Consider the following 22,498-nt stretch of genomic DNA (forward strand, 5'->3'; position numbering starts at 1 on the left):
TTTACAGTTCAGGAATGGTGAGACTGAGGAGCCAATCCTGCACAGAGTTAGGTTACGCTAAAGTAGTGGAGAACTGGGGAGTTATTTCCTAAGATCATGGGATAAAAAACAACTCAGATGCCAAAAAAAAGGACTTAGACATCTAAAGTGCATTCAAATCCAAAATGGTGATTCATAAACATTGTGATCAGTGGCTGCCTAACCCTAACCCTGCCCCTGACCCTAAAAGACCTAACTCAACCTTTGTTATTAGAAAATTTCCTAGCAACCTGAATATGCCTAGTACAGCCCAAGCCTGAGTGGCTATGTGTCAATGTCCAGCTAAGCATCGCTGATATTCAAGAAGTAGGCAAAGTGGCCCCCAAGCACTCCGAGAGCCTGTTAGGTAGGCATATTCTGGATCCTTACAAAATGTGGTTGCAGCTGTTTTGCTTTTACAACCGTGGCACTGCCTATCTTCTATATAATAATCCAGTGGTTAGAGTGCTCACCCAGAAAGTGAATGGGTTTACACCCTTTTGAGGGTTCTGGATCCATATTTTCCAGTCAAGTGCCCTAGCCATCATACTGTAGGTTAAACTGGTATTGAGGAGGCTGCTTTCTGATAGGGCTGGGATGTTGTGTAGAAAGGAAAGCAAGATTTATTATGTCAGAAGGAAGCAAAAGGAAGATGGAGTCTGTTGTGTAGTAACTAAGTAGGCACAAAGCTAAGACTGGGGAGACATGGGTTCTGGTCCCTGCTATAGGGTTTATTTCTATATTTTATCCAATGATTTTCAGGATAAAATGCATGCAATGTTCTTGGAGAACAGGCAGAACCAAGGCCTTACCCTTTTCAGCTGAATGCCCAAACCACTCTGCTACCAATTTAGGCTCCCTATTGCTTCATTTCCTTGTAGGCCTATGAATCTTGTATTCACTGCTGCCCAATGACACAGCTAGATGCAAGTCCTGATGCCTCCAGAATTAGGCAGCTGCTGAGCAGGGATGCGGGTTAGATTGCTATGTTGAACTGAGGCACATAAAGCTTGCTGATGTCCTGTTTTAGGTGCCTAGGTCATTTTTAAACAGAGGGGGAGAAGTTACCTTTTTTTATATACTTCCTTCACCAGGTTCCCCCTGTTTTGAACTATTTTGTATGTTTTCTCAAGTTTATCATCTCTGAACTATGGGTATGTATATTCTTGCAGCATGTAACTCAGGCCCAGAATGTCACTCATATTGTATTTAAGTTATAGTCCTAGGATTAGGCCAAAGGATTAATGCAAAAATGGAACATGTACAGAAGGGTGACCCTCTCCTTAAGTTCTGGAGTCCTCCGGGAAGTTGCCTATATTTCTCCCATCATCAAATATCCATGTTCTGTTTTGGAGGTGCATAAGGGTAAGAATTACCCCTAACTAATATGAAAAGGTTACCTATGTGTGCAGAAGTTTTTGACAGTAAATGGCCCATTCATCTAGGAAGTAAACTTGTAAAAAGATCCAGTGGCTGGAATCTGAAGCTAAAAACATGTACAGTGGCAATAACGTTAAATGTTAATAGTGAAAGGTAGTTAGCAAATGAATGCAGTAGATTCTTATTCAATCAGGGTGTTACCAAGGCTGGATACCTTGCTAAAAGATAAGCTGTAGTTCAACAAGGAATTTTTGTTTTGGTGCTGGAATTACTAGGTGAACCTCTATGATGTGTATTATGAGAATGATCCGACTAGATGATCTCTATTGTCTAGCCTTAACATTTATAAATCTATTAATTACTGCAGTTCAATTGAGTGTCCTTTGCTTACGATATTAAGTTGCAACCATTTTGCAAAGTGCAGGATTGGCTTCCACATGCTCATTTTTATTCTTATACTTTCCAACTGTTGCTATTCATTTTTTGTCGTTTGTATTTTGTTCCGTTATTTTTCATTTCATATTGTTTCCTTGTTCTGTGGTCTGAAAATATTGTACAATAAACAGCATGTATCTATTGTAAGTGCTAAAGCAGTTTAATTTTTAATGTAAATTTATAATTATTAACACATTGTAATATTTCTTGTGGAAAAGAAAAGTCTTAGATATCTGAATGTAGAGTCTTAATCTCCCCAAAATTTGCTTATATATCATTGGGAAAGTAAGTCCTCAATAAATAATCCATCAATTTCTTCTGTCGGTTTGATTGATTTAAGTAAAGATAAACTAAGATGCAGCCTTTAAATACCTTTGAAATATGACCAAGTACACTATACTCTTTTATTATTCTAAAATATATTTTCTGGTACAAATTAATGAAATCAGAGATAAATGAATAATACATAATGGATAATGAATTCAGTAAAATGCCTCTTTTTGTTTGCAAAATGCCTGTTGACAGTTCAGAAAGAATCATAGGTGAATTGCTCAAAAAAATTTAGAAATTTTCGAAAAGAATCCTTTTTCTGATGGATTGATGATAAGAAATTGATTGCAACCATTCAATATTTAAAATTTAAGCTGTGTTGATGTGTTCTGTTTGGACAAATGGGACACACGTTATTTCCGATTAGGTTCATATTACATTTTAAATGTAATATCTAGAACCAAACATTTATTAATTCTCCATTAATATTGTGTGTTATTCACCTGAAGTTGACCTATAACCTCAAACATTTCTGTCAGTAAAACCACTGCCCAAAGTGTTAGTGGAAAGTGGTCATGTGTTGCTGTGACAAGGACTTACATCTCTGTGTCACATTCTTCTCATAGGAAACTGAAGATAGTAATAATGCAAAAGATGCATCCTTATAAACACAGTATTTAGAACAATGTGAGACTGTTGTTTTCCAACAACACTGAAGATAATACTTTGCTGATTAGTGCAAAGTATTACTGAGTTGAATGAGTGTTTAGCTGATATTTTTTTTTTAAAGATAATCACGTTTACTTTTCTCTTGACCCAGCTCAGTCATACACTAGAGCAGGAAGTGGATACTGATAATCCTTCTAGAAACTGTCCTCATCATTATGGACAGAGAATGGACATACTAATGCTGCTTAGACCATATGCTTATACATATATAAACCTAAGACCAAACAGCACTCATATTTATCAGATTCCAGAGGCCATAATGGACATCTGCTGTTGTTTCCTGAGAACCTTAGTCAGTGCCGCCACCTCTTTTAATTGGATGTCAGTCCAATCTGCCAATAATACGTTGTTGATGCGCATCTCAAAATACACCAAAAAACATGATCATTCCCAACTTTGGATGTACCTTTCATGGATGAAAATCAGTTTCCTCAACTTCAGCTTGAGTAAGACAGAAGTCAGGAAAGAAGTTCTGGGAGGAGAGAAGTTCTTGAGGAAATGACAGATTTACCTTTTGGCAATTAATTCTTGGGGCCAACTGTAATATTTACTATATCTTGGATACTAAAATAGCTGCATTACTAAGACAAGTCTAAGTAGCAGCTAACTAGGAGATGACACCACATTTGTTTAGGATTGGATGCAGCCAGAGTGGTGTATGCTTTGTGATTTGACCAAAAAAGCCATTAAAACAACATACAAAGCATGTAACAGAACACTGGCCTGTAAGTGCAGATATAGCTATCGTGTTTGTTACAGGGACATAGTCTTTTAACACCAGGGATGTCTAGGAGTTGAAGTCTTCAAGGTACATGATGGGAAAAGGTCAGCTGGCTAGGTATCACGTGACTTCCGAGTGGAAGGATCAGTCTTGAGATAAACAGAGGGTGAGTCTTGAGATGATAAGGCTTGAGTAGGATGTTCAGGGTAGTTCTTTCATGACGGACTAACCAGAAAGGATTATGCAGGGCAAAGAATGGTGCCTCTTCTACCCCTCTGCTTGCTGAAAGCTGGGGTGGATTCTGTTTGTTGTTGACTGTGCTGTTGTGACTATGCTATGTAATTTTCTAAACCAAGTTTTAGGAAGGTTACCTGAACTGCATTAGAACTAGCCCTTAGCACCAACTGGCATGTAGTTGGTTTATCTGGTCATTGGTTTATAATGCAGCTCTTTCCACAATTGGTGGCAAGCTCGCAGAGATAAACTACTAACAGCAATTACTTACTGCATTAAAAACATGGAAAATATGGTTCTATCAAGTGGACTGGATGCTTGTTTGCATCAGAGTAACGTAGATACATGGCTAGATAAATGTGACAAATGAGCCAGTGCTGTTTTGATTTTCCCAACAAAACTGGAGATGCCCTCAGTGCAATTGTGTTTGGCTCTTGAATGCCAGTTCCCTCTCCTTTTAAGGTCTACCCAACCCTACCATGACCTTTATCTGTCAATATACTTGCTTTATTTTATCCCCAGTGAGATATTTGAGTGCATACTCATTCTCTATAGTAAAAATTATTAAAGCATTCTGGTGGAAAATCAGAACATCCAAATGTTTCAAAAAACAGAACATATTTTTTCTTTTCCTGTAATGTTAAGCTATCTATGGACCTTATTCCCAGCATTATATTGCATTAATAGAACTATCCCAGAGGTAGGTAATATGTTAGGAAATGTGGCAGTTTGGATACCTACATAACTTTGGTTTTCAAAGCAGTAGTTTGCTGTCAGTTGATTGTGGCTGCTAGAATATATTGACTGAGGAAGAAGAATAGAATACATGTGTTTCTAATAACTTTTTGTCATTCTGAAAAATGGACCATTATTTAACAAAATACCTTAATTTACATTCATTTGGAAATTGAACCAATATGTGGTGATAATGATGATGTACAATATGGCTTATTAGAAATCTAGCTATAGACATGGAGAATACACAAGTATTGTCAGCATTAGGTTTTTTCCTTTTCATCTAAAATCTATTCTTTAACACTTAAACATTTAAATTATATTTAATAAGTTCTGTAGAATAACTAAATAGAGATTAAATAAAAGCCTAAACGATTAATTCACTTGGTTTTAATTTTAATAATGTGAAGGTAATTCATTTAATTCTTAACAGTGTTTCAAGGAGATCTACACTATTACGACAGAATATTATGTTTTAATAGTAGCAGTTAATGAGAAGTAAGCCCATAAAAGGGCCTAACATGCTGAGCCCTGGTAACATCTAAATAGCCCATGGGAACAATAGGTAGAGATACAACTCTGAGAGTTAGAGAAAGCTAAAATGCAAGTTGGTCATCTGAGTATGAAGATAGAATGCAGTTACTGTCTGAAAAAGAATGATATAAAAAAGCTACCATCTCACTTCACATGCCTACTTCCTGTTTGTTTTTCACCCCATTAGCATTATAAAACCTGCAAAGCTATTGGCACATGAGCTGCAGTGTATCCTAGTTCTCATGTCATCAAGCAGATTACTGAACAAGTTCTAATTGCAGTCTGTTGTCCTTGAGGCATAAAACTTCAATTTAGCTACAGCTTCACTTTACCCCATTTGAGTTAGGATTACATCAGAGAAGGAGCAAACATTGCTTGATCCCTAATTCTATTTGGAGGGATTTCAACTTTAAAACTGACTTTTTGAATGTGTATTGAGAACCTTTCTATGGAAACCATTGAGAACAAATGGAAAAAATCCACAAGTTTGTATCTGAAGGGGAAAGAATGAAGGTTTATCCAACAACCACAATCCAAAGGGCCAGATATACTGATTACCTGCCTTATGAATGAGAAGAGGGTGAGGGGCTTCTGCAAAACTGCTGCTACACTTTCCATGCAGGTGAGTTGAGGGTGGGGAGTGGTCAGGGGTAAGGCTCCATCCTCCACAAAACTGGCCTTTTAAGTGATTTCCTTAGCCTCTGGGTCAGGACCTGAAGGCTCAATCATGAGACGCAGTGAGCACACACAACCCCCACTGAGTTTGCATGATCAGCATCACTCAGATTTGGTCCCTCAGTATGGGTGAGAATTTAATATTGGATAGTCCGTAACCTCTAATTATATAACAGTATTAATAAAAGTACCCAATACCTTTCCCTGAATTTTGTTGTTCTTATTTTTGTATTTCTTTTTTGCATCACTGTAGCAGGAGTGCATTAGCTAGTCATGTAAACTGGGAGCAATAAAAATGAACTGAAGCTGGTGTAGTGCTTACACTGTTCCCACTCTTGGTCCTTCATGATGGTTTGTGATCACAAAAGGGAAATAAAAGCATAAAAGATACACAGTATCAAATGAATGTATTTGTATTTGTGCAGCTGTGCCCAAGTTTCCTGCTTGTTTGTACAAATTATTGGAAGCCTTTGGGAGAGAATCATTATGAGTATCTGTCAGTAAAGCTAGTTGTTAATTGCAACCTCAGTTTAATTTATGAGGAGGAAAAACACTCAACACTAATGAAAGTCAGGAAACTTCACTGGCATTACTAAAAACAAATCCTGTAGCAGTTATAAAATTATTTAGTTAAATACACATTTTTGCTCCAAAAATTATCTGTGGCAACCTTAATAATTAATGTTACAGGTAAATAAATACTTCTATAATGGTGTTTGGACTGAAATTCTTTGTGTTTCTCTCTCTTGAGTCAGAGTGCACATAAATGGTGCTGTCCACCTTGGGACTTGGGACTCCCTGCACCAAAAGCATGAACCTATACTCACTGAGCTAAATAATTATCTCAGGGTGTTCCAAACATTGGGCAAAAGAATTGATAGCCACCATTCCACACTTACTGACTTTGTGTGTACTCTCCACAAAGCACACGCAAAGCCCCAATAGCACACAGTACAACCAAAACTAAACTAAACTGAGGAAGTAGCTAATGGCAAGTTTCTTCCAAGTAGCTGATGGCAATCTCCATGATGGTTTTTCCCTAGACTGTGTGGCATTGCTCCCCAGGGACAGAGGACAGTAAAGTGGGGTCTATGGACTGTCTCAATGGAACTCTTTTTTTTTTTTTGGCACCCTGATCTTATAGTCATAGACACTTTACAAATGTCTAACACAGAGGAGAGAAGGTATTTTGAAACAGTAAATGTTCAAGTTCACTGAATAATTCATTTTTATCACTATGCAACATGCAACGTGTTTCTACTACTTTAATATTTGTGTAGTTCAGGGCAACTCCAGCCTCCTTCTCCTTCAGAGATGCAGCTCATCTGTAGTAGAAGTTGTGTGTATAGATAATGGAAAGGTGTAGAACTTTGCTCCAGAACATGGTTCTCTCTTATTGATATTGGGAATGACCAGCCAGATTATTCCCTCTCTACCAGACTATTTGGGCTTAATTTATTAAAAGTAAGTCTGCAACACATTCAATGTAGTCTAAGTAGTCAGTGCACATAACAGAACAAGGGCTCCACAGCCATGAGTGAAATCACTGTAATACTTATAATCATATCTGCAAGCAACTGTGAACTATTCCTGGCTGGCAGAAGTTTTAGTCACCATAGAAATGAATGAATTAGAATGGATTAAGGTTATTCATCATCATTTGCTATCCCTTGATATGAAGATGATGTCTGCTGGGGGGCTGGAACAGTTACTGATGAGTTTTAAGGTGGCTGAGGAATCCAATCCATGCTCTGCAAGTTTTTCCACCGATCTGACAAGTGGCACCTTTGGGACGGGAGGGGGGTGGGGCACAACTGTTGACCAGGATGTTGTGTGCTTTTCTTCCCCTGCTATTTCTTGGCTTCCTGAGTGAGACTGTTCTCTTCGAAGTGGGCTGTGGCTTGATGTATGGTGCAGCACTATTGAAACTTGTTACCAGCCAGCACTTCCCAATTTGTAGGGTTGATGCCACCCTTCTTAAAGTATGCTTTCAGTGTGTCCTTGTAGTGCTTCCTGTGTCTTCCATGGGTAGGACTAAGTTGAGAGAAGAGGACTTGCTTCAGAAGATGAATGTCAGCCATCCTCACACAGTGGCCAGCCCAGCCAAGTTGATGTTTCATGATCTTTGCCTCAATGCTGGTGATGTTAGCTGCAGAGAGGATGCTGGCATTGGTGCAATGGTCTTTCCATCTAATGTGGAGGATCTTTCTGAGCCAATACTGATAGAACCATTACAGGTGCTTAAGATGTCTTTGGTATGTCACCCACATCTCACACCCATAAAAAAGCATGGGGATAACTACTGCATTGTAGGCCAAGATCTTAGTTTCTATCTGCAGATCTCAGTCAACATGGACACAGTGAAACAGCTTTCCAAAGGCTACGCTAGCACAGTGAATCCTTTGTTCGATTTCCACATCAAAACTGACTGACTGGGAGAGGTGACTGCCAAGGTATGGGAAATGCTTCGTGTTTTCTACGGATTCTCCACCAGTGGTAATTTGTGGGGGAAGCAGAGCAACTTGTGCTGAGGCAGGCTGATGAAGTACTTTGGTCTTCCCAATGTTAAGGAGGAGTTCCAGGCTGTGATAGGCACCTGAGAAAAGGTCAAAAGTGGAGTGCAGATCAGTCTCAGTGTGCACAAGAATAACTTAGTTGTCAGTGTACTGAAGGTCAGTAATGCCAGTCTTGGTAAATGTTGTTTTGCTGTGAAGGCACTGCAGGTGGAAAACTAACTGTCCATTTGATACTCAACCCCAATTCTGGGAGGAAGGCAGCTACAAATGAGAAACACAATCACAGCAAGTTAGATGGAAAAAAGGGTTGGGGCGATGATACAGCCCTGCTTGACACAAGTATGGATGGTAAATGGGTCTGTTTTGGATCCATTGCAAAGGATTGTGGTGGTCATCCTATCATGGAGTAGCCTGAGGACACTAATGAACTTCAGTGGATTACCAAACCTAGCAAGCACCTTCCATAAAGGCTTCACAATTGATGGAGTCAAAGGTCTTGGTTAGGTCAATGAATTCCATAAACAGCTCCTAGCAGTGCTCTCTATACTTCTCCTGGATCTGTCATACAACAAAAAGCATGCCAGTGGTGCCCTGACATGGTCTAAAGCCACACTGGGATTCTGAAAGAACATCTTCAGCAAGGGGGAGGAAGTGATTCAGAAGGATGTGAGTAAGAAACTTCCCAGCAATGGAAAGGAGGGCAATGCCTCAGTAGTTCCCACACACCAACTTGTCCCCTTTCTTGAAGATGGTCACAATGTTGGCATTCTTTAAGTCAGGTGGAACATTCTCATTAATCCATATGCTTCGTCTGAGTGATGGCAGACCAGACTTCCTTGAAAAATGGGGGATTAGCAAGAGGTTCTATTACTGGGTACTGAAGGATAGACTTGATGGTAGCAGCTTGGACCTCAGATTCACTGTCGAGTACAGTCTTGAAGTACTCCATCCAGCATTGCTTGATGGATACATTATCCCTGAAAAGGGATCACAAGGTGGTTGGGCCATTGGAATATGGCCCATGAATGGCTTTTACTGCTTGAAAGAAGCTTCTCATCTCATACTGGTTAGCAAAACTCTGGATTTCCATGGCCATCGTTTGCCGCCACTGGCTCTTGATGTCCCATAGCCTCCTCTGAACTACAGCTTTGAGCTGGTGGTAAGCCTCTCATTTTTGCCAACCACAGAACTCGGCTCTCTTCTGTTGGATAAGTGCCAGGATTTCCTCATTGTTCTCGTCAAATCAAAATAAGGTTACTATGGAATGGAATAAACTAACTCTGAATAACCTACTTTTTCTGTCATATCCATGCTTTCTAAGCTTCTCAGCTTTCCTTCTATTTTATTTTTGAAGTATATGGAATGCAGCATAGTTTGGCTAGGAACAGCATTTTATCTTCATATGCAAGGCAACCTGCATATTTCACAAAGAATTCAAATGTATCGGTTGAGTGTACAATGTTTGAATGACATGTTTTCAAAGTCATTTTCAATATATCATCAGTATGTGAAATATAAAGGAAAGAAAAAGATGATTCAAGCCTGTAATTACATCATCACCATCATCATCATCATCATCAATCATTCATGAATCCTTGATAATTTGCTCAGTATTGTAGGAAATAATGAAAAAGGCACTGAAGCAGTTCCAAAGAGTCTACGGATCTCTTCAATGAGAACTTTTCTTGTCAAATATCACCAGTCCCTGCCATGTCTGACCTTCATATCACAGGTACTATCTGACCTGTGAATGTTAGTGACTTGAACTCTAGTTCTTTCATTAATAGTTCTTTCATTATATAGTTTTTCAGGTACCCAGAGGGCCAATGTTCTTGTTTCTGGTTTCATGATTAATCCTCTGTTCTGTATGTTCTTTTGATGTCATAAACTTTGTGAAATTAACAATTCATGGCTCTGTATGTCATCCAATCCTTCTACACTTGTTTATTTTGGATTCTTCTATATAGCCTTTCATAAACTCTTGCTTCTTTGTTCTGTTGAGTATACATGTATTTTCTCTACTAATGTTCTAAGTCTTCTGGCATTTGTGACATCCTGCATCCATATAAATTATCCTTGAAAACATCCTTGTTGCTTTGAACTTATCTAGTGATTCTTAACACACTTTTGTCCTATTTTCTGAAGTTGACAGTAATATTGCAGCCTCTTTCAGCGTACATTCAACTTGTGCTAGTAGCATTTATATGAATCTAACACATACATTAATCTTACTTGTTAAGCCTATTCCAAAATATAGCCAAATTAAAAGTGGCCTGCCATTTTTCTTTCTTCTTCTGAAAACAACATAAAATATTTTTTTCTCATTTTCTCTGAATATATTGAAACTTCCAAATTTGCTTTGATGTCAAGCATTCTATAACTACTGGAGTACATTTTTCCTAACATTTTTATGTTCAAGTGATTTGAATACTAATATCCTAGGCCGTATTTTTCTCTTTTTTTTTTTTACGTAGAGGTGAAAAAAGTTTTCAAAATAATATTTAAAAATCAGTTTACATGCTCTTCCGATTCTTGGCCTTTTGTACAACCATCTATAGCCCCAAACAGGCTTGTACTCTTTTCTTAGAAGTGCGCAAATGATGTAAACTAAAGGTGAATTTCAAGCTGTGAGAACTGTTATTGCAGTACCTTGTTTCCCGTATGTTTTTACCTATGGCTGAAATTCATAGGTCTTTGCTTTTTCCATATATTGAGAAATTCACAATATGGTGCCTTTCAATTTGGTCTTTTTATTTATTTAGGCCAAAGAGTAACACGGGACACAGTAACAGGGAACCCAGGCCAAACAATAGCTGCAGCTTGATTTGATATTGTAAAATAGCCTGTTACAGTTCTTTTGTATAGAAAATTATCATTGTATTGTGTTTGTCATATGTAGGACACATAAAAAAGGACAGAAACAATGAGGCTTGCTAATAATCTACTATGTGTTATTTTGCTTTTCATACACGACCAATTTCCTTTAAATGGAATTTTCCTATACTAAGAACTACTGTGATTAGAACTAGCACTAGAGGGCACATAAATAGCCAAAATACAGTGGCAGAGTTTGCACTGTTGTATGTATGTATACGTAATATAAATAAATGTATATGGGTATTTCTCCTTGATAGCTGACACTATCCAGAGCTCTTATTCCCCAAATAATTTTGTCTTTTATATTACATGTACATTCAATGTGATACACCCATCTCATGAAAACTGAGCTCTTCTCCACTCAACTACACTCAACCCACCACCTCTAAAAAAAAACCAGTAACTTTCAGAGCAGAAAAATTCCACCCAAAGCTCTAACCCACAGTCAAGTGGATCTCTATTTGCCCATGCAACCACTGAAACCAGCTACTATTTGGAAAGTAAAATTAGCCTCAATATGTCTGCTTCTAGCGTACCATAACTTGTACTATAATACTATATTGTCCTCATTCAGGCATTATAACTTCACTTACATCTCCAGATGTTTGCATTGCTATTATTTTACTGTATAGATAATTCTAGTGATAGTCTAGCAAACTAACAATTAGACATCAACAAGGCAAAATATCTTAGCTTCACTTGAATTATGATTTTTAAAGAAATATCCTGAAAGAGCCAAAAAATCCGTGTTACTACCACCTGGGATCCCAGCGCCATTTCAGTCTGTGTTTCAGGCTGTAAGTAGAACTGTGAGGAAAAAAGGAACATTTGTTCATATGTCAAAAGGTAAGAGCTGTGAAAAGAAATTGGTGACCCAAGTTCATCAGGTGAGGATCAAATGGAGTAAAATCCATTCCAAAATCCTTGGAAACTTTCATGTAATGAAAATTGCCTGTTGTAGGTATGAACATGCATAGCAGCCCATTGATTCTCAGAATAAAATCGCAGAATAAATTACTGTCCATAAACTGACATGTGAAATTGAAGAACCTATGATGGCTACGATAGAAAAGTAAAACTATTCCAAAACCTACAATTTTCAATTCAAACTAAGTAACATAGTAAAATATGTGGTTAAATCTGTTTTTATTCAAGACAGCAGTAAAGTATATGTCTAAATTTAAGAACATTTTTTAAGACCTGTGGACATCAATGAGGTTACTTATGTGACCAACTCCTCAAAAATGAAAGATTTCACTTTGGCCCCTAATAATTTGGCTTGTTATTTTAAAAAGTTCATCTGTAGGACAATGGCTGCTTTTCCATAAGTGATCTACTAAGGGAACTTGCTGTAATAACAAACACTTATAAAGATTAAGTAGCCACTGTCTTCAGTAAGTACTGGAGTGGACACATACCTCATTTTATTTCAGTGGGCATTGGGCACCTATATATCTTTTAAGGTTCTGAGCTTTCATTTTTAATATCAAACTTCCTGTTTCACGTTTCTGAGATTTTAAACCACATGTGCAGACACTTGTGGTTTGTGGCACCAGAAGCCTCTTTGTGGTGCCACAGACTACACACTGTTCATGTTATACTGCAAAATTTGTTACCAGGATTTCCCAGTAGCAAAAAAAAACCCAATAAAAAAAAGCAGGGCAAGACATCCAAAGTAGAGTGCACCTGGACAAATGCAGAGACCTGGCAGCAGGCAGCCCAGGGCCACCTGCCCATCTCCTCATGCCACTCCCCAGTTGGCTGGCATGCAGGGTGCCTCAGTGAGGAGGCTGCCTGCTGGGTAGCCCCACACTGAGGCACTCTGTGCACTGACCAGCCCTCCCTGATAAACGTGGAGCCTAGCCAGGAGCTGGGAGGAGCTGGACATGGCAGTACAAAGTAGCAGCACAAATTTGTGCCACTACTATTTGTGTTGCTTGCAAGCGTATGCCTCTGCTCATCTGGATGTGGTCTTAGAGGGCTTTGTTCTTACTAGGGTTGGGTGATAACTCTATCTACCTGACCACCTGGTAAATCTATTTGCTTAGTAGGGAAAATGCTATAGACAGAAGTGAGAAATAGAACCCATGCATTTATTTCTCCTTTTTTCATGTTTATACTTTGTTTCTTAGAAGTCATATTTTTTGGCTATACCCCACTGCTATGTTAAATCCTAGACCTATTAATAACCTATGTCCCTGCTATATAAAAATATATATATATATTATGTAGTGATATTTAACTTTCAGAAGAAGACATTTCATTTGGCCTTAGTCCATCTGGCACAGTATGGCACTTCCTAAACCCTCTTTTTTTTGCAGGCATGTGGGAGATGGTATGAGCAATATTTAATTTTCTTATTCTTTCCTTCCATCTCCACAGTCAAACACCCACAAAGGGAATAGTAAAGCAATTCCTGTTACCATGTTTCACAAAGACAATTACCTCTTCTATCCTCTTACAAAGTGAAAGTGAATCATTCATGCACACGTGTGCATGTGCACATACTCAGGTTTTTAATACCTTTGTGAAAAGGGCCGAAATATATGGGTACACACATTAGACTTGTTATCTCAACACTTTTTTACAGGTTGGAAAGGTAGAATGCTGAGTACCACCCAGAACTGAATTTAGCATTTTTCTTTTGTGGCATATAAAGATTTTACAATGCAGTATCTTGTGTACTTGACTGTGAATCCAACACCCTGTCCTGCCAGCTGTGAACAAGCTCAAGAGTTCTGCAGTTATCCTTGGGTTGAAACCTTCAGTCTAGCAACTCAAAAGTCTGTCACTAAAATATTGTTGCATTTCTGTTTTTTCATGTTTTGCATAAATCTCCATTGAAGTAGCTTGTATATAATCTTTTTACAAATATCTAAGGCTGGAACATCTCCAAAAATAGGTTCCTGTAGTCACACTTAGAATTTTTATAACATTTTGGGATGTTTGAGATGTTGGAATGAATAACAAAGTCCTAACCACCTTTTCCCCCCCTTTTCAGGAAAGCATAGATTTGGGCGAAATCATGTTTTCCCTTTGTTATTTACCCACTGCTGGGAGAATGACATTAACAGTCATCAAATGTAGAAATCTCAAGGCCATGGACATTACTGGCTCTTCAGGTGCGTATTCTTCCTCTTCATTCACAGCGCAGACCTCTGTTCTGAAACATGGCTATGTAAAAATGGCAATTTCTTATTCAACTACATATTCAAATTATAAGTATTGATATACATGTAATTACATCTGCTCATGCTGGTGACAAAAATGTGAGAGCAGGTTACACTATTTTCTTTGTGTTAGCTGTGCAAAGAAGACATTGCTAAGAAAAAGTGAAATAAAGAGTCTCATTCAACTTGTGCACCATCAACCCAATAGTTTCCTAAGTTCCAAATTATCACAGCAAATTTGTTGAAGGTAGTAGTTATCACAGAGAGCATAGGCTGAAGACAACAGTTTGTACAGGTAAACAAAAGGTATAATTTTGCTATTACCACTTTTATTACTGAGATGATATATGCTATAGAAAACCTGAGAACATAGGACTGGTGGAGTTTTTTGTTTGTTCTTTGGGTTGCTTTAAGTCGTATATTAAAACCCAATATGAAAAGCAATGAGAGACAAATATGTAAAGGCACAATCTCATTTACTGGAGCCATCCTTCAGAATAGATTTGATCTTTAAAAGATACCATGTTGGGAAAGCATTAAAAACTTGTATATATAGTATATGTAATGCTCCATATAATTAATCTAAAATTATATTCTTTTTTTAATTGTATTAATTCACAAACTGTTTGCATTACATTTTTGTTTTCCTTTTATGAGGACTTATCAGTCCTGGTTAAATAATATCAAAGGGAGAAGAGAATAATATAAAAAAATTAAAGCATTGAAAACCCATTTTGAAGCACTTTTCAAGTGTTTTCAAGCTCCCTTGACTGTCAGTATGGTTTAGGTGCCTAATTGTCTTTTTAACTTTTGAAACTATCCTACTTGCAAATCCTACTTTTCATGTGGATAGTTACCACATACAATTTTCAAGAGAACTGATTAAGGCAGACAGAAACCTTAGATCTATTTCCTGTATTTCTATGAATGGTGTGTCTGTTCTGTCTCCTTGCTCTATTCTTGAGAAGGCAGGGTGTGGAGAATGCAGAGGAAACAGTTCTGGTTATTTTGTGCCACTAAGACCACGTTGATGAACATAGGTAGTCATTAATATTTACTTTCAGAGACCTCACAGCTCTTTTATGCAATATTTTATCTACATAAACCCAACTTCCTGTTACTCAGATCCATATGTCAAAGTATCACTGATGTGTGAGGGGAGAAGACTGAAAAAACGGAAAACAACCACAAAGAGAAACACACTCAATCCAGTTTATAATGAGGCCATCATCTTTGACATCCCTCCAGAAAATGTGGATCAGGTCAGCCTCTCCATTGCTGTGATGGATTATGATCGGTAAGCACAGTTTACTGTCTGAAAATATTAATCTTGTGCAAGTCATTATCTGATCATTGCAAGTGACGTTTTTTTTAATTCCCTGGTAATTCAGATACATTCAGTCTCAATAAAATATAGCTTGTGACTCGTTGCATGAGTCTCAAAACATCCTTGCCTCTTGCAATTTAATCCCATTGGTATCAAAAACACTAATCTGAAGAATATACAAACATGACTGAAAACTTTCATGTAAATGCAACCCACTTTAGCAGTGTACATTTTTGTCCCTTCTCTGGTGGATGGACCATGTGTAAGAGGTTTATAATTCTGCTGCAGCTTCTAACTGACTTAGTCCCTGAACGCAAACAATAGAGACATTTTTACTGTCACAGTGCATCTAGGAAGTTAATTACCCCTGGCCAGTTACAATGACCCTGACCACTTTATCATACAAGCATAGAAAATAAGGGTTGGAAAGGAACTCAGGAGGGCATCTAGTCCAACTTGAAGTAGGGCCATCCCTAACTATATCATCCCATCAAAGGGTCTGTCTACGCAGATCAAGGGATGGAGATAGTACAACCTCTCTGGATAGCCTCTTCCAATGCTTTATTATCCTCCTTGTGAGACAGATTTTCCTAATAACTAACCTAAACTTCCCTTACAACAACTTGAGAGCACTGCTCCTTGTTGCACATGCCCATGAGCAAGAACATGCATTTTCCCAGAGACAAACAGCAGTGGCACAATATGTGCTGTTGTTGCTCGTCCCCAGGAAACTCCCATCCACACAGGTTCTAGCATGCAGCACAGTACCCCGAGTGGGGTAGGGGAGGCTAGGGCCAACACCTGGGCTGGCCCCAGCAGCCTCACCTGGGCTCCTCAGGGCCCCCAGGCTCTGCAGCCACGGTGATCCATTAAAATGGAGCCTGGCTGGCAGCCAGAGCATGGCTCCAGCCAGCCAGGCTCCGGTTTTGGGCTGCACACGCTGCCACCATGTGTGCTGCCTCACTTTTTTAAGGCATGAAGTTTTTTGATACTGGGGTCTCCCAGTGTCAACACCTACCCTCTCCCACTGCCCGGTGCTGAAAATTAGCAGCGTGGGGAACACCTGTATCTGTGGCACATGCAGGGTGCAGCACTACAGATGGGTCTGTGGTGCCACATACCACACGTCTTTGCTCGTCTGGACATGCCCACTGAGAACAGTCTAGGTCCATCCTCTTTGGACCCCCGCCTTCAGGTAGTTAAAGGCTGCTATTAAGTCCCCCCTTAGTCTTCTCTTTTCCAAGCTAAATAAACCCAGCTCCCTCAGCTTCTCCTCAGAAATCATGTGCCCCAGCCCCCTGACCATTTTTGTTGCCCTCCACTGGACTCTCTCCAAGTTGTCCACATCCTTTCTGTAGTAGGGGGCCCAAAACTGGACACAGCACTCCAGATGTGGCCTCACCAGTGCTGAATAGAGGAGAATAATCGTTTCCCTCAATCTGCTGGCAACACTCCTACAAATGCGGTCCAATATGCTGTTAGCCTTCTTCACAACAAGGGCACACTGTTAGCTCATATTCAGCTTACTTTCCAGTGTAATCCCCAGGTCCATTTCTACAAAGGTATCTTCATAGGAAGGTAGAAGATAACTCAATATCATGTCACTCATCTGTGTTCTGCTATGGGCAAAGGTCTGCTCCATTCTATCCTTTTCCAAAATGTTTAGTGCAAGGGAGAAGACCTACTTTCAAACCCATCCCCAGGACAAAAATAGTGTGGGTGGTACTGATCAGATTAGAGGTGGACTAGTAGAAACATGCTTGATCTGACTTTACCCATACATACTAATAGACTTGGGCTTGAGAGAGATTCAAAATTATAGCAGTAAAATAATTTAATACTATAACATTTTGACAGCATTTAATTCTTGAACGTGCTCCAATTTTTGTCAATGAATGTTTCCCCATTGATTGTAAAAGATGTAGAGTCTAGTCTTCTGAGAAACAATGATACAGTGAATTTTACCATTCAGTCCTTTTATATCAGCTTTTGTCTGTTGATCTCAAAGAGGAAGGTAAACATAATTACCCTGTTATATAGAGAGGGGAACTAAGAAAAAGAGAGAGGAAATTACTTGCCCAAAGTCATTCTATGTGTTGGTGGATATATATCAAGATATATATTTTTATGTGAATACCTCTGGTTTGTTTTGATAAGAAGTCTATATTATCCCATCATATTTCTACACAAAGGGTTCTAGTTGTTAAAACTGACTACTTGAAACTTATATTTTAAAATAACTCCTGGAGCATGCATGAAGCCTCATTCCTCCCATTCCTACCGTTTGTCTCCCCATACTTCAAACACAATAAAAATCCACATTTCTAACAAACTTGCTACTTAAAACCATGGTTATTTTTTGCATGTTATTCCCCATCTGTAGTGTTGTATCTTTTGTAAAAATGGCATCTGCACCCTAAGCCATGTTTTTGGGTGCTAATGATACATACACTTTGAGCATCTTAACATTTGTACTGAATCAAACAACTACAAAGATGTTAATACATCTATTTACATTTATAAAACATTATTTGTCCTTTTTTAATCCTCAGAGTAGGGCACAATGAGGTGATTGGGGTGTGTAGGACAGGAATTGAAGCTGAAGGACTTGGAAGAGATCACTGGAATGAAATGCTGGCTTATCCCCGTAAACCAATAACTCACTGGCATCCACTAGTAGAGGTAAGAAAAAGAGTATCTCTATAGTGAAATTGCTGCTATGTCTCTCTGCATTTATATTTCTAAGAGCTTGAAGTCACTATGTTGTGAATTTCACTCCTCATGTGGAGTAGATGAGAAGTTAAATCTGAGTTGCATGTGTGGGACAATCAACTGAATGGCCAAACAAGGATGCCAGTGTTCCCCCCATGTGCTGTTGAAGTGGCCCTTGACTAAGTCTGGAATGACAGTCTGCTTTTGGACAGACCAAGGTGACCAGTTAATTCTGAGTTTGGGGAGTGGGTATTACCTGCTCAGCTGTCCTGCACTTACCTGAGTAATTGACTGTCACAAAAAATACATGGCACAGCTCACGTGTATTAGCTTTTGCTGTTCTTTTCAGTGAGGTCCCATATATGGTGGGGGCGTTACTTTTGATCCAGATATGTTATTTCAGAGATTGCCTCTCTGCTGTCAAGGTTTTGACATAAAGGTCTTTACAATATTTTTACATACTACATCATGTTTATTTTTATACTATCAAGAGTTCCTTACAAATCACTTTGAAGTGGTAGCTGTTAATGTTTCAAGGGCAGTCATTTTCTATTTAAGGTCTTTAGCAATATTTGGGGCTGTGTAGCTAAAATATATTGAATTCAGACTGCGCTATTGATGATATTGACATGGGGCTACAGCTCTGTAGCCACATACAGAGATACTAAAACAGTCATTTATTTGAACCTTCTTATCTTAATGCATGGAAAATGATGTGTGCAGCTTCCTGGATTTTTTTAAGAAATACACCTTCAGTCTACCCTTTCATGTCCTGCCTTCATTACATGTATGCTATCTTAATTAGGATTGCAGTGGGTCATGAAGTAAATTATGGTGATATGGCAGCAGACCAAGACTGGGGGCACTATGCACCCTTTCCCTTCTGTTTAACTTTACAGAGATGCCAGGTTGAGAGCTGATGCAACTTTAAAGCATTAACTCTTTTGTGGCTCTATGCTGTGGAACTCAGTCTTAAAGAAAAATACCAAAGAAGTGGCAACTGGGGAGAGCCCTGAATGATGGCCCCAGTGGAGCTGAAGTCTCAGGAAATGTGTGACAAATATGAATCTGGTGCCACAACAGCAAATGGCTCTCTGCTTGGAGGTCCCTAACCTCCTCTGAATACATTGGGATATATGAAGGGGTTGAAGACAGAACTGCAGTTCACTAGATGGTGAAGCAGACTGCCTCCGCATGGAAAGAGCCCCTTAGGAGTTTCCCCTCCAACCTTTCTTTCCTTTGGTTCCTTCTTCAGGAAAGCCTGGTATGGACCACACAAACTTAGCTTAAATTTCATTTTCTGAAAGCATGTGTTGTTTATCTAAAAGAAAAAAAAATGATGGAATATTATTCTGATTCAGCCCTTTCCTTTGGAGAGGATCCTTATGATTCTCTCATCCTCAGAAATGATCATGCTGAATGGGCAAATCTGATGATATTTGTAAAACTAAAACTTTTCTTCCAGTTACCTGGCCGAGCAACCAGTTTTGATAGCCAGGGGTCTTGTTCATCACCAAAACCACCTCCTACACCCTAGGGCACAAGAAAAGGATTCACCACGTCCAGTGGCCAAGCTCCCATGTAGCTCATACCTACAGTAACAGAAGGTTTGGCTTCCGCAAATGAACTGTATCCATATTTTTGTATTAAAATACATTTTCCTATTCTAAGTCTTATATTACAGTTTGTAATAATTTCTTAACTTATGAATGAAGTTAAATTGAGCCAAAACAGTCCTTCCTTTGAGAAACAGTCTCTCTGACATGTATCTGTCAATATAAGTAGTATTTTGATATGACCTATATCTTTGCATAAACAAGTAAATCTGAGAAACTATTCAGAACTTCAAAGAAAACGCAACTTAGGATGCTGTTCCTTTTAAGGTAACAGATTGTCACACAGTGCATACTTTGTAATTTGCCTCTAAATGAGCAATTTTGCACTAAGCACTACTATGACTATTAAAGAAAGCATTTGGCACTTGATGTGCTGGAAAAAACAATTCTAACCACATCATGTCAGTTTTTTCCCATTATTTCTCTTTATTTTACTTTGTTTACTGTGAGATTGATTCAAAGCCCACCCAAGTCAATAGAAAAGCTCCTGTTGGCTTCATTGGGCTTTCAAGACCTGTTGACTTGATCTGTAAATGAAAACATGCAGTTGGAACCTTACAACAATCCAAGACCCCATTGACCATAATAGGACTCTGTGGTCAACAGATGCATCTGTAGTAGTCATGTCTGTACAGTTAGCCAAGGAGTGGTGCTGAAAGAGAAACGCCACCTTTTCATGCCTGGAAGCAGGTGCTTATGCCTAATTTGCAGACTTGGACATGTTGGGGAAGGGCACAAGTAGGCAGGACTTCCCCCTTGCCAGTGCATCTTGGTCTAACTCTGCAGGCCATATTGACAGCTATGTTAAGTCCCAGTGAAGTCACTATGACCCTGTACAAGGTATCTGCTTACTGCATGTATCTAGTGAGAAAAGTATGGTCTAATATTTGGTGGGGTAAATCATGCAGTCCTTATACAGTCTTTATCAGGGAAAACTGTAGCTGAGATAATAATGTAAAATGAATAATATATTTCATTATGGTTTACCTATTACCTATTTTCTACAAACATTATTTTTACCTAGTATATTATTCTACATAACATTAATCATTGTTATGCCTCACATAACTTTGATTCTTGGTTTGTCATTCATTCACAAGAAGTTTGTACCAACAATGTAGTATTTGTTAACCAACTATTTTGACAGGACACATAACTCACATGGTATGGTTTCTATTTCCTGATTGGGTAAATGCATGTATATGCAGGTTTCCACATAAAAGACTTTGATTATGCTTTCTGTCAACATATGGTGGTACAAACTTAAATCTTACTACTTCAGGAACATTACTTCTTGTAAAATCAATTATTAGACTATTCAGTGAAAGTAAACTCAAAAAGATCTCAGTTAAAGTGAGTTAGTTTTAAAACTGCATGATGCTATTTTTCAGTATTGATCCAATTCTAGAGAAAATTCCCATTTACCTCAGTGAGGCAATTGTGTTTTTCTGAGTAGAGATGTTAAAAAGACTGCAGGATTGGACCCTGGACTTTAAATGTGAACTTCAATGGAAAAATAATCAAAGTTGTTCCCTATTTTTTTATGATGTGTAAATAAATCAGAAGGGTTTGTGTTTTTTACATTAGGAATGTCTATTTCCTGTCTATACAGGAAGACCCTAATAGGATGGGGAAACTTGCAAATTATGACATCACAGAAGTCACAAAAATGGTAACAGGGAAGGAAGTTTTAACCTTTTTGATTCAACTGCTTTTGTTAATACCTATTTTACTTTAATGAGTAACATTTTAGATAAACACAAGTTATGTATGAAGTTCCACCACCTCCAGCCATTTAGTTAAGATGCAATAATTCAAAATAAATATGCACTGAGATATGCGTCAAGTCCTCCGTCAAAACTGGGAAAGGCTTGACTTGACATTTGAGAGATTTCTAAGGCAAACATCTTATCTAAAGTAATTACAAAAACAAACAAAGCCAAGTTTTAAAAAAAATCCTTGAAGTTCACCTTTAATAAGTCCTAAACAAACATTTTTCCTAGAAAGATTTTGGTTCTTTTGTCCCAGAGAATAACAACTCTCAAAATTGTATTTTAATAATTATATATACACAACAGCCTGGCAAAATTCTACTCATCCACTTGCCTAGGTGAGTAACTTCTTTTAAGTCAGAGAATAAACTATAATTTATTTCTTTTTATCACCATTCTGGGGTCTTCTGTCTGGGTTTGGAAGTTTTCACAGTGCTTTGTGCCAAGCTGATATTAATAAGTAGGTATATGCCTAGAGAATAAAAACTATTTTGACTATCCATTTCTCTTAATATAAAGTAAATCAGAAAAGGGGATTTCTGCCCCAGAAGTTAGTTTTTGTAATGTGATACTGTAATAGTTGACTGAATATTCTTTGCACTTTTTGCACCTAATATCCAAAAAAGCTAACAACTTCACAATCAAATGTAGCATTGGTGTTCAGCAATGAACCACATCTTTTTTAACTGTTTCACTGTACTCTATTAATTTCATGTATGTTTCCTTATAAGTGGCAAGATATATAAATGATCACTCTCTTCGGTTTAGATTCTTATC

General features: G+C 38.3%; 1 protein-coding gene across 1 annotated transcript in view; it reads left to right on the forward strand.

The window, feature by feature from the left end:
* Positions 1-19,870, forward strand: part of SYT10 (synaptotagmin 10) — a 61,627-nt gene extending 41,757 nt beyond the window's left edge. The window contains exons 4-7 of the mRNA XM_090043323.1: positions 14,126-14,246; positions 15,420-15,591; positions 18,174-18,303; positions 19,799-19,870. Coding sequence (XP_089899449.1) covers positions 14,126-14,246; positions 15,420-15,591; positions 18,174-18,303; positions 19,799-19,870 — 495 coding nt within the window. The remainder of the gene's footprint in view (positions 1-14,125; positions 14,247-15,419; positions 15,592-18,173; positions 18,304-19,798) is intronic.
* The last annotated feature ends 2,628 nt before the right edge of the window (positions 19,871-22,498 follow it).

This window comes from Crocodylus siamensis, chromosome 4 (assembly GCF_052110815.1).
Source record: "Crocodylus siamensis isolate JL-2025a chromosome 4, ASM5211081v1, whole genome shotgun sequence".
Classification (NCBI taxonomy): Eukaryota; Metazoa; Chordata; order Crocodylia; family Crocodylidae; genus Crocodylus; species Crocodylus siamensis.